The sequence below is a fragment of the Haliaeetus albicilla genome, chromosome 5, assembly GCF_947461875.1.
Source record: "Haliaeetus albicilla chromosome 5, bHalAlb1.1, whole genome shotgun sequence".
Taxonomy (NCBI): Eukaryota; Metazoa; Chordata; class Aves; order Accipitriformes; family Accipitridae; genus Haliaeetus; species Haliaeetus albicilla.
In genome coordinates, this window is record NC_091487.1 from 3364385 (window position 1) to 3382249 (window position 17865).

Sequence of the window (17865 nt, forward strand, 5' to 3'; positions counted from 1 at the left end):
CCAGTCGATCTGCTGTATGTGGGAGATGTTGTGTGGCTCCCAGGCAGTCTGTAGGATTGAGAAGTGGCCAGCCCTGGATCAGGCCCTTCCCACTGACTGCCATAAAACCTGGAGACCAGCTTGCTTCTTTTGAGATATGTCTGATAAGGTATTGCTCTTAGCAAGTCTACCACACCACATCTAGGTATCAAATAAAGCATAGTTTATTTGGCATAGACTGAAATGAACTGCAACAGAAATTTACGTAGAACAAAGCCTAATTACACAAACTGGAACAAGTGCAGTTAGAGTCTCAGTTACAATCTAATGACTAAACAAGATAAAAGTACATTTCAGAAAGTCTCCCAGTCTTGTCCTTTTCATTCAGAGACATACTGGCTCACTGATGCGTTGTACCTTTCATCTTTTAAAGAGATGTCATCACAATTACAGTTGTATTTTTCAGTTACAATGAATTTGGTTAGGAAATCAAAAGAGACTCATCTACAGCCTGCTCTTCAAATACTGTTTGTACTTCAAAGAGCACTGGGAGCCTGTTTTAAGGCTTTCAAGTTGAATACATGAACATTGTGCACCAAATAACTAATATTTTGATAGCTGTCAAAAGAGTAATGAGGGGGTGAGCAAGGTTTTGCTTTATAAACTCCAAAACCACACACTAGGCTTTCTCAACCCTGGTTGAAATGTCACAAAAACATACAAAGATACAGACAATACCAGACTAACTTAAACAGTCTAACAAATACAAATTATACTAGTCAGAGTCACTGAGACTGGCCGGTCCAGCTATGAAACATGCAAATCCACTGTGCTATACTCCACTAAGAGTAATGAGTGAGGTTTTACACTAGGAAACAGTATCTTGCAGATCATGCCAAAAATGCCACTGTCTATAAAACCAGACCAGACAAAGCATTTCAGAATATGCCATTAGAAATGCTTTAACAGCTAAAAAAGGAGGTTTGATTAAATGAGGACTTTCCTAGATTCATCTTTTAGGATTCAGCAAATCACCAGTTGTTCATGTCATTCAAAGAAAAATACTTTCAGTTCATTACTTGTGCGTGACAGTGTCATGACCTAACAGTTATTTACTGCAGTTACTCCCCACAAATATTCATATTTTATTTACAGATTTCTCTAGTCTTTTAGATATCTTCTTTAAGTGTTTTCAAAGATGATACCAAAATTATGTTTGCAGTGAATGAGGTAAGTTAAGTGAAAGCATTTGCTCTACATCTACACCTGGTGCTTCACTTTGTCTTCATTTTCATTTTAAAGTCTTTGTAGACTAGGAGTTATACCACTCAAGGGTTAATCATCAATCACTGTTAACCTATGGAGAAGTAATTTCAGTACTAGAAACTTGATTTCTTTAAAACACAAAAATTACATGTCCCACTTTTAATACTGCTGGTCCAATTACAGCTGACCACTTAAAACATTTTCAATACATTGTTTATGGTCTGATTTTTATCTGTACACTTACTACTTATTAAACTTTGACACAGTTTCAGAACTGAAAAGCTTGACTTGACTTAAGTATCAAGTCAATAACAAGAATTAGTTTTGAATGACAGTGCTAAGTGGATAAAATGCTAAATTCTGTGCAGGTCTATTTTTCCTTCCAGACCTTCAGAACAACATAAAACTCCAGCTGTAGCTAGTAACAAAAAGACATTACTGAGTCATCACGTGTGCTGAGTTAATTCCATCAATGTTAAATTATGAATCACGTAGTCTGATGCCTAAGCAGACAACCCAGTGCCCCATTCCTCAGGTTGCGCATTAAAGATCAAACCACTCCAGCTCCACTGTGTCAGCAGAGCCGTCAGACAGGCGAAGCCGCTGTAACACACTTACCTTTACTGCTTTATTAAAATGACCTGTGAAGCTTCTGACCTGTCTTTCCTAGGGTAGCAGATCACAGAAATGGAACAGGCAGCAATATGCTGTAGGGTTTCATTTAAAAATCCCTCAATTCAAACGTTTACGAACTGCTACTGTATCTGCCTATGGACTGTGTTTACCTACATCAAAGCTAGCAGGTTAATGTGAGGTAGTAAAACCAGATGCTATCCTGTAGTCAGTCTATATTTATATTTAATGGTACCTCAAGAATTGTAATTAATGAGGAAGACAAAAGGAACCGATGTGACTCTTTAATAGAGAAACAAAAAGAGAAAGAAAAATGCAGGTGACAAACTTAAAATAGGGAAAGGGAAAAAGTGATCAAAAGCTTTAATATAGAATACTGCTTCTTATCATATTTATTTATACTACACAGCTGGGGAAATAACCATTACCAAACAACTGTCTGACTGACAGCAGCTGGATGGATGGCTGTACAAACAAAAAAGCTCATAAGCTCAGTTATCACTATAGGCTCCCCTCTGGAATAGTATAAATAAACTATACGTCATGGGCAGTTGGATACATGATACTTTCATTCATTAAGGATGATGACCAGGTACAATTTCCATTTCACGTCACAAGGCTTATCCCTAATTTATGAAAATAAAGCATATATATTTTGTACATTTTTATATATATATAAATATATATATATAAAAAATACACACTGCCGGTCAACTTAACACACATACGCACATGCACACACACACACGTATATTGTACACACCCACCCAGTAGCAACGTGTCTGATATCAATATTATATTTTGTGTACACACACCCTACATCTAGTAAATACGAAAATCCCTTTTATGGCAACTCTGCAGGCAGAAAATCAATACAAAATACTTTGTTGTACAAAACTGCATTTTTACAAGATCAACCAACATTGTAACATACCCCTCAATAATGCACTACATCCCTACAAGAAAAAAGAATAATCGAATCTTTATACAATTGTAAAAAAAATCGTAAGCTGCTCTGCAACCTTCCTTTGCTAAACGTTAGATACATTACACCATTCTAGCAGCAGATTAATAAATAAGGATTAAATAGTCTATTATACAAAGCCATACCGAATGGCAGATTTAAAACCAAAAAGCTTTGCAGATACTTTCACTTCCTACACAAATCTTTTTTATTAAGAATAAGACTCAGTATAAAACAGGGAAACAGCCAGCACTATATCTATATCTACAGAATGTAAGGAAAATCCAAGGGAAGTAAAATATTTAACAGTTTATGGCACCTTTACTGCATAACATTTTCTTAAAGGCTCTGTTTCCCTATAACTAACGAGTAAAGGGCTATTTATCTCATAGCTTTTATTAAGCAAACTCGATATAACCAACCACACAGTGGCAAGAGACAGAACCAGCTGTTTCCAGCTGCAAAAATGTATTGATATCCACCCTAAAACAACATCATTTAGGTGTCAAGAAAAGAAACAGTAAGTCACAGTCCTGCTTGTACTGCATTTCCTAATGCTTCTTTGTTCCTCGTGTGGCAAATTCACTCTGTTATTCGCGTTAGGTTACTGTTGCTTAGTAACTATTTTCATGTCCAGCCAAGATGTAGAGATTGCTGTGTGCAGTCGGATTTTCTGTTGGCCTGCTTTCTAACACTACCACTCTGCAATCAAACACAAACAGAATCCAAAATGGTTAGTGGCAAAATACGAAGCACATGGTATAACTACCGAGGAGGAACAAACGTCGCTCACAGGTTTCTACAGGTTGGAGGGATATAGGTTCTCCTAAATATCTTGGGTATTTTATTCTTTAAATCAGTTACCTCATTTTCCAGCACCACTTCTGATAAAAACACTAAAGCAGAATATACAAGGAACAGAGGACTAGAAGCATCTTCTTGAACCAGAACCTGCCCCTCTCAACCACAGGCACGTGCAATGTGTTACAAACCTCTTCCAAACTGACATCCTCCACCTTGAAATAAGCTATATTCTCTGCTTCTATTGGGAAGTTACCTCAGAGGCAGACTGTTATGAGGAGATGCAACCCTCCTATCATCTGCAGCCCAAATACGTTTATACCTCCTACATCTTGTCATAAGCATCAGCCACTAACCTAAACTGTTCTCCTGCCTTCTAAATATTTATCAGCCGATGGGTTCATAGAAAACACTCAACCCCATCCCAGCCTTTGTCTTGCTGGATCATGTTCCTGTAGGCTCCTATGGAAAACCTCTCTCTGTCTTGGCATGCTGACTGCTTTCTTCTACACATTTGTCCCATGCTGAACCTCAACAATCATCTCAGCAGCTGACATGGTTGGGCGTTTGACCCCCACTCTCTCTTCCAACTGCTTAGCTCCTGCATTTCTCTGCACCAGTTCCTAAGACAATATCTTGTCATTTTTAAGATTAAACTTCTCTCTGCTTTTTGTTTTCTACCTGTGTATCAAACAAGCCAAATGCACCACTTGAACTCTAAGTTAGATTTCTCAAAGGGAGCCTGTTTCAGGGTTAGCACTGCACACACTCCCCTCCCATGTCACATTTCTCAAACAGTTTTCAAGTGAAGTCTCACTCTTAACAGCCTCTGTCCCCGATCTTCATTTCTGCAACTCAGTAGTTCTAAAGTGATCCAAGCCAAAAAGGTGCTACCACATCTCATTCACTTGAATGGTAGAAAAGACTCCTGCTCCTTTTGTACAGAGATGAAAAAATACAAAACAAAGGATTTGGCAGTTCACTGAAATCAGAATGGAAGAAAATGGCTTCTCTGCAAAACCCATATGCATGCAAGGACTTCAACCTTATCTCCAACCTCCAAAAGTGCTTTGTATTAAGTTGTTATTCAGATATGCATGTCTTCTATAAAAGTGCAAGAAGAACCAGATGAGATGGTGCTTCCCATCCCTCTGTGTGTTTAGGATGCTCCTGTGTTCACCAGCCCAACACAGAAGTAAGAGCCATTTAAAAGGTACCAATTCCAGTACGCAAGGAAGATTCACTGTTGGTGGCACAGCACATACCTGGACTAATACAGATGGCACCTGTACCGCAGTGGACCTTAGCAAAAGCTCATTCTTGCAATAAAATACCCACTGCTCTGCTGGGGGTAACAGAGAAAAAAATTACCACTGCACTGCCTGTCTGCACAAGAGGGATAACAGACAGAAAAGGCAGAGTATGCATTGTCAGAGGTTGCACTGTGTTTATATTTTTGAGATCTCAGAGTCAGCAGTAGCAAGGATCCTCAATTCCAGCTGCAGTGATCAAGTACAGCGGGTTCTCGTTGACTCAGGAGCAAAGCAAAGACAGCTGCTGTTCCTTGTATAGGCTACCCCTCTTCTTCAAAAGAACTAGTGCGCTCTCACTCTCTGGACTGGGGATCCAAGAACGTAAGTACACAAAACTATAGATTACTTGCAGAAAGCAAGTCAGAGCCAGGCTTCCCAAAGGACAAATGAGGGAGCAGAAGATCCGGGATTAGAACCGCTTTCTTGACTCACTACTATCTACTTCTACATTTAGCACGCTGGCTGTCTGAGAAACCACAAGTACACATGTCCAAATCTGGAGACTGGGGCAGCTTTTGCTAAGGTTTCAAACCTGGAGAGAGCTGCACCTCTTCCCAGCCTCTGTAGCTGAAAGGAATCATCTGGATGCTATGGGTAATGGGTGAATTTACACCACTGTGCATTAAAACCCATATGCAATCTAGTTTGCTCTGCTATTTCCAGGTCTCAAGGTCCAGAGCAGCGAAGATTACTTTTAAGTAACTAGCTGGCAAGATAATTCACCAGTTCACCAGGAAAATAGAAGCCAGAAGCAGGCCTTTCCAGAATTGCACTGGGCACTCTGCTTACCACAAGCTAAAGGCAGCTCTCATCTCTCCCTGTTGCTTATCTCCTCACACTGTACCTCTATACACTTGTGTTTGTGTTCACACTTCTATCTCTGCAGTGAAAAGTGGGGGATGTCACAGGGGCTCTGAGTAATGATTTCGGACGCAGATGCAATCACTAATTAAATTTTTGGCTATTGCAGGCAGAAACAGCGTTACTGCCTCCCCCATGACTGCCTACAGATAGACCTGTAATGGGCTGGAAGCCAGTTCCAGTTGGAAGCTAGAAAACTAGTTTAAATAAAATAAAAGGTTTATGTTTCTTGAAGGTGATTACCTGTCTGATCCCAGTAAGCGGAAAACCCTGGTTTCATCTGATATCTCTTGGGTAACCTGTAGAAAAATGGAGACATTTAGGTCCATTTCAGTGGCAAAATGAAATTTATTGGCCTGAGTTGGAAGGGAAAAAAAAAAAATCAAAAAAAAATCAGTCTCTTCAAAAATTCAAATACAATTCAGTGCAAATTACAGGACTGAGATAAATTGATGCTAAGTAAAAAGAGTTTTAAATTTCCTAAAATATAACTTATGTTAAATAATTTTTGTATGTAGACCGTTATCAGTTTAGTCTTGGTGGCACAGATGGAGTATGTTAATCAAATCTTTGTCAGCAGAGACTGACTAGCTTTCCCTGCATTTTCACAGAGGATGCCATCAAGAAGGACACTGTTCTTTTTGAAAAGAGGACACTTCTTTTAAAGGGGATACTGCCAGCTCGAGCTTTTCATCCAAGAAACCCAAGTGCTGCTTACACCAGATCTGTACTGGCTCTGTGCAGAACCAGTTCAGGAGTCTCTGACTGATATTCCTGGAGACAGAGCTGGCTAAAGCATGTGTGTGAGCTTTACCAAGAGCAACCTATGCAGGCAAGTCAGAGAAAGCAAACAGTAAGCTGAAGCATGACAACACAGAGCACAAGCATTACCACTAGGGGAAGCAGCTAGAGGGACCAAAGGATCAAGTGGTAAATAAGGAACAGAAAGAAATTAAACCTGGAGATACTGGAAGATTACTTACTTCATCTGACTTAAAGCTTTTGCCCTGCATGCCATGTTTCCAGAAGGCCAGCACACTGTCTTGAAGGCACACTGTAAAGGAGAAACACAAAATCAGACCCGAGCATGCCTTATCTAAACCAGAGCAACCTGGGTTTCTCACCAGCAGTGATAATGGGAAGCGTGTGGAGAAAGCACGTGTTGAGACTTGGACTCCTGGTAGAAGAACCAAACTCCAAAATCACTGTAGAAAAACTGGATTGAAATGACTGTTTGGATCTGAGATGCGCATCACTTTTTAAAGTGCAATTCAAAACATACCACACAGACATTCCCTGTTTGCCAGGAGAAGATAGGCATCTGTGTTTTCTCCTTTTCTCCCTTTCACTTCTATTCTCTGGATCTTTGTTTTCCTAATGATTCTGGAGAAAACACCAGGAAGTGTATAAACATGCTGCCAACCAACACACTGTGGGTTGCTGGAAATTACAGATCATTTGAGTTATATTTACTTCAAAATAGATGCGAGTATGAATAATGGGAGGAGTCTTCCACTCAGGGCCAAAGAGAGAACACGGAGAGCTACCAGCTCTGAATGATTTCATTACCAGACTGCTGAAAATAATGGATGAAGAGTCTGGTGTTCTTTAAGCAGTGTTACAGAAACATAATTTTACACTGTGTTTTATTTTCCTAAATCCTACTTGTTTTCCTTTACTATTCCTTTGAGTCACATTTTGTATCTGCTCAGTATTAGCCATGTCCTAAATACACAGAACAAAGGCATTCAGCAGAATCCTAACAGCAATGTTTGTCACAACAGCCTTAGACTAATCTTCACCTGCTACTCCCCAGTCTACCTGTAATCAGAGAATGAAGAATTGTTTAATACCCTGAATTCCCAAGAGACCACCTGGAGTGTAAAGAACTGCTCACATTATTCAATGTCAGCTGGTAAGTGCAAGACTTCGGGATAAACGCTTCTGTCTATGAACTCCTTCAGAGTTCAAGGAAAAGGCAATGGTTGAGTCACATTATGCATGTGTCAGCAGGAGATATTATACGATAAGAGTACAGCAGTTAATTAGAACATGTCAGAGTTTAGGGAAGAATCACAGACTTGATTAAAAATACCTTCCTTCAGGATGGGTCTGACATATCTAAATAGAGATGCTGTATAAAAGAATGTGCACTGTTTTACCAACTGCTGTTAAAATACGAAATGCCTATGTCAAGAATCTTCTAAAGGGAAGATGCCTGAAGAACCCAGAAATGCAAGTTGTACAGAACTGCTAACAAAAGCAAGTTGAGTCTTTACTGATTTTGATTCCAGAAAGAAGTTCAGTTTCTGAGATACAGAATTATTAAACTTACGTTAATTAGATACTTGTGAGAGCTTATTACAGCAGAAATACTTGCTTGACAATTACAATTCAAGTTTTAGAAGCAAGGCTGCTGTCCTCTAGTAGTCTAAAGACAACAGCCTGTCCTCCAAGAATTAGATTCAAATACTATTACCATGACTTGAAAAATGGATGTGCTATCACTTTAAATAAAATCTTAGCTTTTAGAAGACTAACACAAATTTATGTATTACTAAAACATTTCCCCCCCCCAAAGGTTTTTCTCAGTGCTATGGAAATGACCAGAAACTAGTCAGCCTTTTTTTCAACTAAACCATGATACATCTTACTTATAAAGCAGAAATGACATGAGATGGAAACAGGCACGGACTGGACACACACTATCTGGCAACTGCCTTACTTTCTTAAGCATGTCAGTGGAGACGAAGAGACAGCTCACAATATCCTGGCACATGCAATTTTTAGTGTCAGGCCCCACTGGGTGCACTAGACCAGTCTGGATTATTAAAAGCCTTCAACACTCATCCCTCCAAGTTCTTAAGTCCTTGAAAGACAACAGAGAAGCAAATCACTTACCCACTGACTCAATGCAGAAATCAAAGCTCAGCTCAGAGGCCAATTTCTTGCTTGACTTCAATTTCCCTTGTAAATTCACAATTTTCACAAATTCTCAAGAAAAACAGAAAAGCAAGTATTAAAACCCACTGCTGAAAAGGATTACTAACAGCTTTGAGTATGAAATACTAATTTCATCTTTCAGGTACAAAGAAATGCCCAAACCTAACATCTACAGTATTTGCCTAAAATGAATCCAAGAGCATCCTTCTCTCAAAATAAATATAGAAAACTTTCTTACACACTTTGTATGGTTTTAGACTCTACTGACAGCCTTCCTGCAAATAACAAACAGTGCAGAAATGTGAATTCAACATAAAGGTTGGAAATTTAGGCAGATTAAGTCATTGCAAAGTTCCCATTGAGGTATTAACCTCTGATGCATAAGAGTTATGGTTATAATTACTGTGTATGATGGAGTGTTAGCTATTTGTCTTGCTAGCATATGCAACAAGCATATGTCACTTTTTCCAAGTAAATTTTGAAAATTTGATTGGCAAACATTTGAATTCCGATCTGTAATGCTGCATTACATTTCATTTTGAAAAGAAACAAGAATGATACACACATGAAGCGGGAAAGTGGAATCACAAGAGTCAAAATGAAAACCCACTTATCTGAACTGTATCTTTTCGGAAATACTACAACACAAATTAGTAACGAAGGGAGAAAAATTAACCTGTGGTAGAATTAAAATCAACAACTGTGGCAAAACAAGTTTTGCACGAGGTGTAATAAGTTGCCCGACAGAGACATGTTACTTACTGTCCAGGCAGACTAGGACAGTGTCTCTTTCCAGCTGTGTTACATGAATGGCATCTAACTGCTGATTGCCTTGTGAAAAAGAGAACAGATTATTTTGTATCACATCATAAGACTGATCTCAGCCTCCCCTCCCCGCAACCTCTCACCAACTGCTACAGCCTTTTCAGTATGCTACCAGTCTTTTGCACCTTGCAATATTTTTTACTCTTTTAATTTTTTTTTAAGGCTATATGATCCCCGAATGTTCTGGGAGGAGTACAGGGCCTCAGGACAAACCCATCAGTTCAAAGCAGGTATTTAATATGAAAGCACTACTGTTTATTGGCATAAAATACATTTTATGTTACAGTTCAGCACAGCAAGTCAGCTTCCTTCATGAAGAGGCACGATAATGAACAAAAGGAACCATCAAGGGAATCTTCGCTCCTAAAAAAATGCTCTTTTCCCATAAATCCACATCGGGAAAGATTACTGTGCTGATATTAAACTAGATTTAATAGTTTTTCTAGTTTTTATTAATGAAGTTCTTGGTACGGCTTCTAAAAAGCAGTATTTATATGTAAAGAAGTATATCCAACAAAGCCAGCAGAGAAAGCATCTGCAAGATATCAACTAGCTTTTGAAGATAAACCAAAATCTTCTACTTGTTAATAGCCAGCTGAAGATGACAAGTCTCCCCCAAAGGCTGGAGGACAGACAAGAATGTACTTATGTGAGTCTTTACACAGTAAAGAAGGGGAAAGAGGAATAAGACTGATCCCAGGAAAAAGTATGCAACCACAAACGAGAACCCAATCAGCACAGTCTGCATTACTACTTAAGGAAATTTATAAAATAAAAGATGTGTCTAGAACTGAAGTCTTTTAAGAAAAATAGTTTATACTGAAGTTGGCAGATCATCACAAGAAGAACCTGGGATCAGCTTCAATATGCTTTAGGTAGAGAAGCTGCATCATTTTGTCTAGCCTAAAGGGTTTCCAAATCACTTCTGAGGAAGGGATATCCAACAGTTACCAGACAATAAAATGGCCGCAAGACACACCAAGTCTTACCTGCACCAATTTCTGTAAACCATGAAGAAGCAGAGTTCAAGTTGATTGTCTCGAACTGAACTACCTGATTTGGTTCAGTACCCTTACTGATAGCTACGCAGACCATCGGGTACTCCTGCTCCGGTATCACTAGCATTTCAAACACATTCAAAGGGCTTGGCAAAGGAAAATCAAAGTGCTGGAAAAAACATAATAAGGCATTTGCAGAGTTTCCTTTTACCTTGGAAATAAGAAGCCTAAAATAACATGCAGAAAGCATAAAAGATATAGAAGCATTTTTCACTGCTACTAAGAGTGCTTTTTTGAGACAGCATGAGCTGTGAGCAACATCATGCTGCACAGAGGTATATGCTAGTGTGTTATTGCTAGTACTGGGCTTGATCCAACACTTGATTGACTTCAGTCACAAGATTTTCTTAGTCAAAATGCGTCAAGCCAGATTTTCAAGTGCTCAGAACCCACAAATGGGAATAGACTTGGATGCACTTTCCATTACAAATTCTGGAAAGGTTATTTCAACAACTGTATAGTGAATAAATGTTCTAAACTAAAATGAAATACTTACCTTTATTAACATGAATTTCTGCATTGGCTCATACCACTGTAGTAGAACAATTCCAGACTGCAATGCACCACACAGGTATTTATGTCCTGTGTATGGATTTCGTACTACATAAAATAAACAAACAAAAAAACACCAGAAAACAACCCTTTTTAAGTCCTGGAAGTTCAATGCATACTTGAAAAAATCCCTACAACTATCTTTGCAAATAATTTAAGAAAAAGGATCAGTTTCACACTAATTGCCTTCTGGTTTGCCATTCAAATATCCACAGTGATTAATATTATGCTACATTCCAGATAAATTCAATTATACCTATAATTAATAACCACTAGCATTCTTTGAGTCCCAGTAAAGAGGCCACATGCTGAGCATCCAGAAAAGCTGCAACACCTTCTTTCTGTGGCTGTGTGAGCAGGGGGAGTGAAAGGTCCGGGTCAAGTTGTGATTAAAATAAAAAAAAAAATCCCAAGCAGTGAAGCTGACCCATAACTTCTTGTGAGCTTTGACAGCTAATACAATAATATGATAAAGGATTTGGGGTTTGTTTTTTTTAAGCTCAGCTGGATACAAGACCAGTCTGACTTCAGGAATCGTTTGTAAATATGCCTACAGTAGACACTTTATATGAGCTAAATAGGATATTCAAGTTTGCAACTAGGTACTTTATGCTCTGCTGAAGTATTTTTAAGAGTGTAAAGGTACAATTTCACACAGCGCTAGGGCCAGTTTTCAAAGGGACATGCATTCTGTGGAAAGCCCAAGCCTTTCTGAAAGTCAGTAAAGCCAAAGACAAATATGTAACTTCACAAGCTTTAACTCTTTTATGTGCACTTAGAACTTGAGTGATGGCTTCACTTCTCCCCAGGTTGACACTTTTATTCATGTCCAGCACTTTCTTTGTGGAAAATAACTCTTTTCAAGTTAGCCTCGCTAAAAGTTGGATCTAGGTCAAACCTTGAGCCAAACTGACAAAGCAGAAAGGGTACTTGTGTACATGCAACAAGTCTGGGATTCTGTAACAAGCATTACAGTTGCAGGCAGGCTGCGGGTCACAGTAACTAGATGGCTCTGGTGGCAGCCTGAAGCCAGTGATCCCAAACATTGACTTAGTCACTGAAAGCTTCAGCAGCTCTCAAAGAGTGTGTGCAACACCCATCAGCTGCATGTCACTGGCATTCTCAAGGGTTTCCCTTTGGACCTTGCTCTAGACAGCAACATTTCTAGGTTAAGAGCTGATATGAAAAATGCTTTTCCACTGAACAGCTTAAAGACCCCCACATTAATTAAAAGGAAACCTATGCACCAGTTAGGCACAGCATTAAGAAATAATGCAGTCATACTGTTTTCTGAACAATGAACTAACTGTAAGTTTATTAAAAAGAAATGAGTTTAGGACATGCCATGCCCAACGACAAAGGCTAGGAAAAAAATTGCAAAACTGAATGCCTACTCACCTATACAGCATTTGTGGCATCCTTTTGTATCAGGGATCTTTGTTGTTAAGGCAAACTTCCTGGAATAACAATTACAAAAAAATGAATCAACAAGAGATGTTGAAGGCACTTCATGCTAGAATTCAACAGCACAAACAGTATTTATGGGAATTTTCACTTGTTAATAATTGTCTATAAGTGAAAGATTTGTACCTCGGTAATATTTTGTCAGGAAACCTATGGGTTTGAATATGAGCAGCTAATCCTGTTTTTTTGGCTTGTTCAAACAAAGCTATTAAATTATGGGAGTAGAGCTGGAAAGTTTTCCCTGTAAGAGAGAAAAGCACAATTGACATCGCACCCATGCCTCCAGCAGAGAACTGCACATTTTAGAAAAATATATGTATAGAAAATTACCTTCTAGAAAAACGGACCACGTGTGTCAGATATTTCAAGTCCAGTTATGAAGAAAAATAAAACAAGACAACAATAATAATTCATATAGAGAAGACATGGCATTCAACTCAAAGTTCATTTCAGTAACACTAACACAGCTCTGAAAGTTTTATGTAAACATTTTTAGAAGAGTGTAATTATACAACAACAATTAATCATATCAGGACATTTTCTTTATCTGTAAATCAACAGAAGTGGTGTTACACAAACCCCTGCATGTTTAAAGGCACAGTCCTGCAATTAGTCTGCATGCCACAGTGCCTCTGTTTCCTATCTAGAATGTTCTATTCCAGGACAACTGATGAAAAAAGAATTATTTTTTTTTTCAAGAATGAATTTGCTGGATTAGTAGTTATTTCACAGCCACCTCATTCTCCTTCAGATTGAAACTGCTTTTGTTTTAGGGTGGATTTATTTTCTGAATCTGGTTCACACTGAAGATGCTGCCAGGCTACAATACACTGAGAGTGATCCAACACTGCAACTATATTTTGATAATGCACCTATGTTAATCCTCTCCTAATATTGTTCTGACACATGAAAGCCATCCTTATTCCGTCTCTCCTAGCTCAGGGACCAAAGAAGAGGACACTCTTTAGATTCTCGAGGCACTTTCAGTCAAATTGTAGCCTTGGCAGAGGCAACTCTTGTTTGACAAATACCAAGTGCCGAACTTTTCCAAAGTAACTATAAATAAATAAATACATAAATATGGTGGAACACTGCAGACAACTGGCTCTGCTACTTGTAAATATCCAGTTTTATCTCGGAAAGTTTTTCACATTAAAACACTCTTAAAGCAAAGCTTCCTATACAAACACAAGAAACAAAGCACAGTTTTCTACTTCAGTACAATCAAAATACATTGTACTGAATTATGACTTCAAATGTTTCTCTTTATTTATACATACCTGACAAGGACATTAAGGTGTTATTGATAACATACAGCCAGGTGCACTTTCGGGGAAATAACTGAAGAAAGAAAATATTTCCATTAATAGAAACATACAGGAATTTCCAACAATGGTTTTCTCTGCCTCATCTACCGTCTCCACCATTCCTGCAGGGATCATCACTGGAGAAAGTCCCAGCTGCAACTACAGTTTCCCCTTTAATTCACCCTTTTGGACCCTTGCTTAGCGCTTTTCTCTGTCTGAAATAGTTTTAATTCCTTCCCTCTTCTACCCCTGAAGCTTTCAAAATTCAGTTTTTCTTTATTATTTAATTAGCAGCACAGAGCCAAAGTGGGACAATTGGCAAGACTGCAATACCATATATAGAAAGATATAGCTTGCTCAGGAAAAAAGAAAGAAAGGTAACATTATTACAGAAACCTACTAAACCACACAAAAGTCAGAAGAGAGGGGAAAAAAGGCATTAGTATTTTCTCAGCAACGTGAATTACCACAAAATCCTGTATTTTGTGGGACTTACCTGCCTGCCTATTTGTGTTAGCATGCTGCTTTGTAAACAGACAGTTCACGGAAGGCATTGGGACTTATTTTTGTTTCAGAGGGAAGAAGTTACTTACAGGGCAGCTAGTCTAGACTGGGGAAGATTTTTAAGTTAAGAACAACCTCTTGACAACCTGAAGGGAATTCTGATAAAAGTCATGGCAAATGACAGCATTCAGGAGTCTCAGCAAAGGAAGGGATAAGGACAACAGAATAAGGACAGGGATTTTGTTGTTTAAAAAAAAAAAAAAAAAGAAAGAAAAAAAAAGGTAAGACTAAATTCATTGAACAGTATTCATAGGTAAGGTCCTCCTTCAGGAAAAATCCAGTAAGAAAAAAAGGAGTTCAAAGGATTAAGCTGTTTCTAAAGGAGACTATTAAAGAAAGACAACAGCAGACTCGTCTACTGAGGGAAGTCATTGCAAAACACAGCAGAAGATGCTTGAGTCAAGGCTCTACAAAAGAACGATTGTACTGGTTCATCCAAATGTCCATCTAACCTAATATCTGTTTCCAACAGTACCATAAAGTGATGTAATTTCTCCTAAAAATAGTGAAAACCCAGGAAAAAATGTATATGATACTGCACCTAATACTCTGCCAGGCACCAAGTTCTTCAGCTCAGAAACCTGCTGAATCAGATACAGGCTTTATGCATTTAGTGAGCTTCAGTGGATTTATCCGCCAGAAATTTGTCCAGTCTCCCCTCTGAACTCAGATAACTCCTGGCATTTGCAGCTCCCCATAGCAAAAAGTCCCAAGCCAGTTACCCACTTTATTTTTAATTCGGCTCCACTAGCTTCACTTAATGGCCCCACTGGAAAGAGAAGGGGAATAGTTGTTCCCTATGAACCATCTCCAAGCCACCCCAAGATGGGTAAATATTTCTTATTTCCACCCCATGCCTTAAGTATCACAAATACATAATACAGAAAACGGAAACAAGGATGCAATGCTAAGGATGAAGAGGCAATCACAACGTAAGCCTGAAGGAGGAAACATACAAAAGGTTAAGATGCAAATCAAATTCTCAATAGAAGAGAAGTTGATAAACGTGGTAACTGGGAAAACAAAAGGCTAGGCCCACTGCATGACAGGAAAGAAAGGCTACATGATTAACACAGTTAATAGCACTGGGGTAGAAACTTGTGCTAGAAGCAGAAAAAGAACACATTACACACTATTTCAACTATATACACTCGTATCAGCAGGTCCCAATGAAGTTTACTTTACAGTACTTAAGAACTGGCTCAAACCCCAAGGTCTCAGTAATTATTATCTTCAAGAACTGATGAAGGACGAACAACGACCTCAAGAAGGACAAACACAGTACCTATGCCAAATAAAAAGGACAGTGGGAATTGCAAAATAGTCTGACTGACTGGATATCCAGGGTAGCACAGGAACAAGCCACATATTTTTAATTACCAAGGGATAACAAGAGCAGCTAGTGCAGATTTGTGCAGAACAGGCTGTATTTGAACATCTGAATTTCCTTCTTTAACAGAATTAACTGCCCTGCTGGGGGCAGTGAAACAGTGAGATGTGAAACATATGTGAAGGACCTTGTCCTGTATGCCATTTCCACGTGCAAAGTAAGAAAATATGGGGTAGAAGAAACTGCAGAAAGAAAACATACAACTAGCTGGACATAAAAACAGAGTATCTATCAGCAATTTGCTATGTAGTAGAAAGAAAAAGCAGCCTGTAGATATATAGTATCTTCTCTGGGTCTGGTTCTATTCAGTATTTTCACTGAAAAACTAACAATGGAATAGAAGTATACTTCTGAAATTGGAAGATAGTAACCTTGGAGAGACAACAAGCACTTTGGAAGATGCGATCAGAATTAGTGTTGGAGAAACAGTTAAAAATGTGCATTTGGTGGGAAGAAATCATGAAATGAATAAAAACAAATAAGGAAACAAGCGGCATGGCAGAAGCAGAGTTGTAAAGCCTCTGGGGTTTGCAGTGGTTCACACCGGACCTCTCCAAACTGAGGATGCTCTCTCAGAAAAGGAAAATTCCATTTTGGGATGCACTGAATGTCATAAGTAGACACTAGTAAGTTCTCTCTACATACCAGTGGCATATCTAACCTTTCAATAGGAAATAAAAAACCATGTGGAAGAGTCCACAGAAGACTGTTACAGGAAATAAGTTAGGAAAGAGACTTGTTTGACTAATGAAGAGAAAATTGAGGTAAGAAGGCCAGGGGGTCTCCAACAGTTGCCACCACAATTTTTAGACATTTATTAAAAAGTAAGTAGTTGTTCCCCATGTCTGCTGAGGCTACTAAGAGATAAGCAACTTCATATTCAACTCTCTCCTATTGTATTCAGGTGCACCCTCAGCTCTCTGAACTTGAAAGGATCTTCTCACTGTATTGAATTCAAATTCCCAATTCTTACCATCAAGCCCTTTATAATCTACTCTCGCTCTCGCCCATGCCAAACTACTTCCCGACACGACCTTGCTGAAATGCTTCCCTTTTTCTTTTGCTTCTCTCAAGTTTTGTCCTCTAGTATGACGCTCCCAGAAACAGAGGACTTTCTTAAGCACAGTTCTCTGTGCAGTGCCCTTTCTGTGAAATCATCTTTTTCTTGCTATTACTCATAGATACACCCACCCTGCCACCTCTGCTTTTCTGCATGACCTTTGCCGTGTCTTGACTGAATTTAACGCTCTTTAGATGCCTGAAGTGCCTTTGTGAACCACTTTAGAAACCTACAGGTATAAATCTCATTATCAGCATCTGTCGACACTTCCCTTCCAAGAATACTCTCTACTCCTGACTCTATAAAAGCAAATGTAACAATACCATGATTGCATGAAGTGGCTTTGGAAAGGGTTAGAGAGCCCAAGAAAAATGAAGCAAACACATATTTACTGGTGATAACAATGCCAGCTAAATTAAACGGTTGAGGGCTTTGGTAGCATCCAGTGGAGAAGCAATATGCCATCTAGTGGAGATAAAATGGAGAGAAAGGGCAGGTAATCAGTTGTCTCCAAGGAGAAGAAAGATGTTTTAGTAGAGAACTCCTTTGAAAGCAGTGTTACATAAGCAGCAACAAAAAATTCTTGTAGGTAGGGGAACTATTAATTTTTGGACTTCCATTGCTGGCTTAGGTGTGAATCAGTTTATGCCACAAAGCCTGGTATCCCATCTATCCCCCCAATACCAAACTTTCTTGCTTTATAATATCCCCAAATCTAATCTGTGTGTTCAATACACCACAAAATCACCTGTTCCATTGTTGCTTCGTGAAGCTCATTCAAATTCAAAGTATAGATACCTTCTTCTGTGCCAAAGATAATGTACTGATCTAAAAATTTAAGAGAAATTGATTATTTCACAAGCTCATTGCCACTTTAGCAACAGG

At 38.8% G+C, this 17865-nt stretch overlaps 1 protein-coding gene across 3 annotated transcripts in view; it reads right to left on the reverse strand.

The window, feature by feature from the left end:
• Positions 1-181: 181 nt before the first annotated feature.
• MAP4K5 (mitogen-activated protein kinase kinase kinase kinase 5) overlaps positions 182-17865 on the reverse strand; it is a 72738-nt gene continuing 55054 nt past the window's right edge. For all 3 annotated transcript variants that reach the window (XM_069783034.1, XM_069783033.1, XM_069783035.1), the window contains 11 exons: positions 17729-17808; positions 13940-14000; positions 12786-12900; positions 12594-12652; positions 11140-11243; positions 10575-10752; positions 9523-9591; positions 8719-8811; positions 6801-6871; positions 6061-6116; positions 182-3544 (listed from right to left, as the gene is read on the reverse strand). In XM_069783034.1, coding sequence (XP_069639135.1) covers positions 3457-3544; positions 6061-6116; positions 6801-6871; positions 8719-8811; positions 9523-9591; positions 10575-10752; positions 11140-11243; positions 12594-12652; positions 12786-12900; positions 13940-14000; positions 17729-17808 — 974 coding nt within the window. In that variant the 3' untranslated portion in view covers positions 182-3456. The remainder of the gene's footprint in view (positions 3545-6060; positions 6117-6800; positions 6872-8718; positions 8812-9522; positions 9592-10574; positions 10753-11139; positions 11244-12593; positions 12653-12785; positions 12901-13939; positions 14001-17728; positions 17809-17865) is intronic.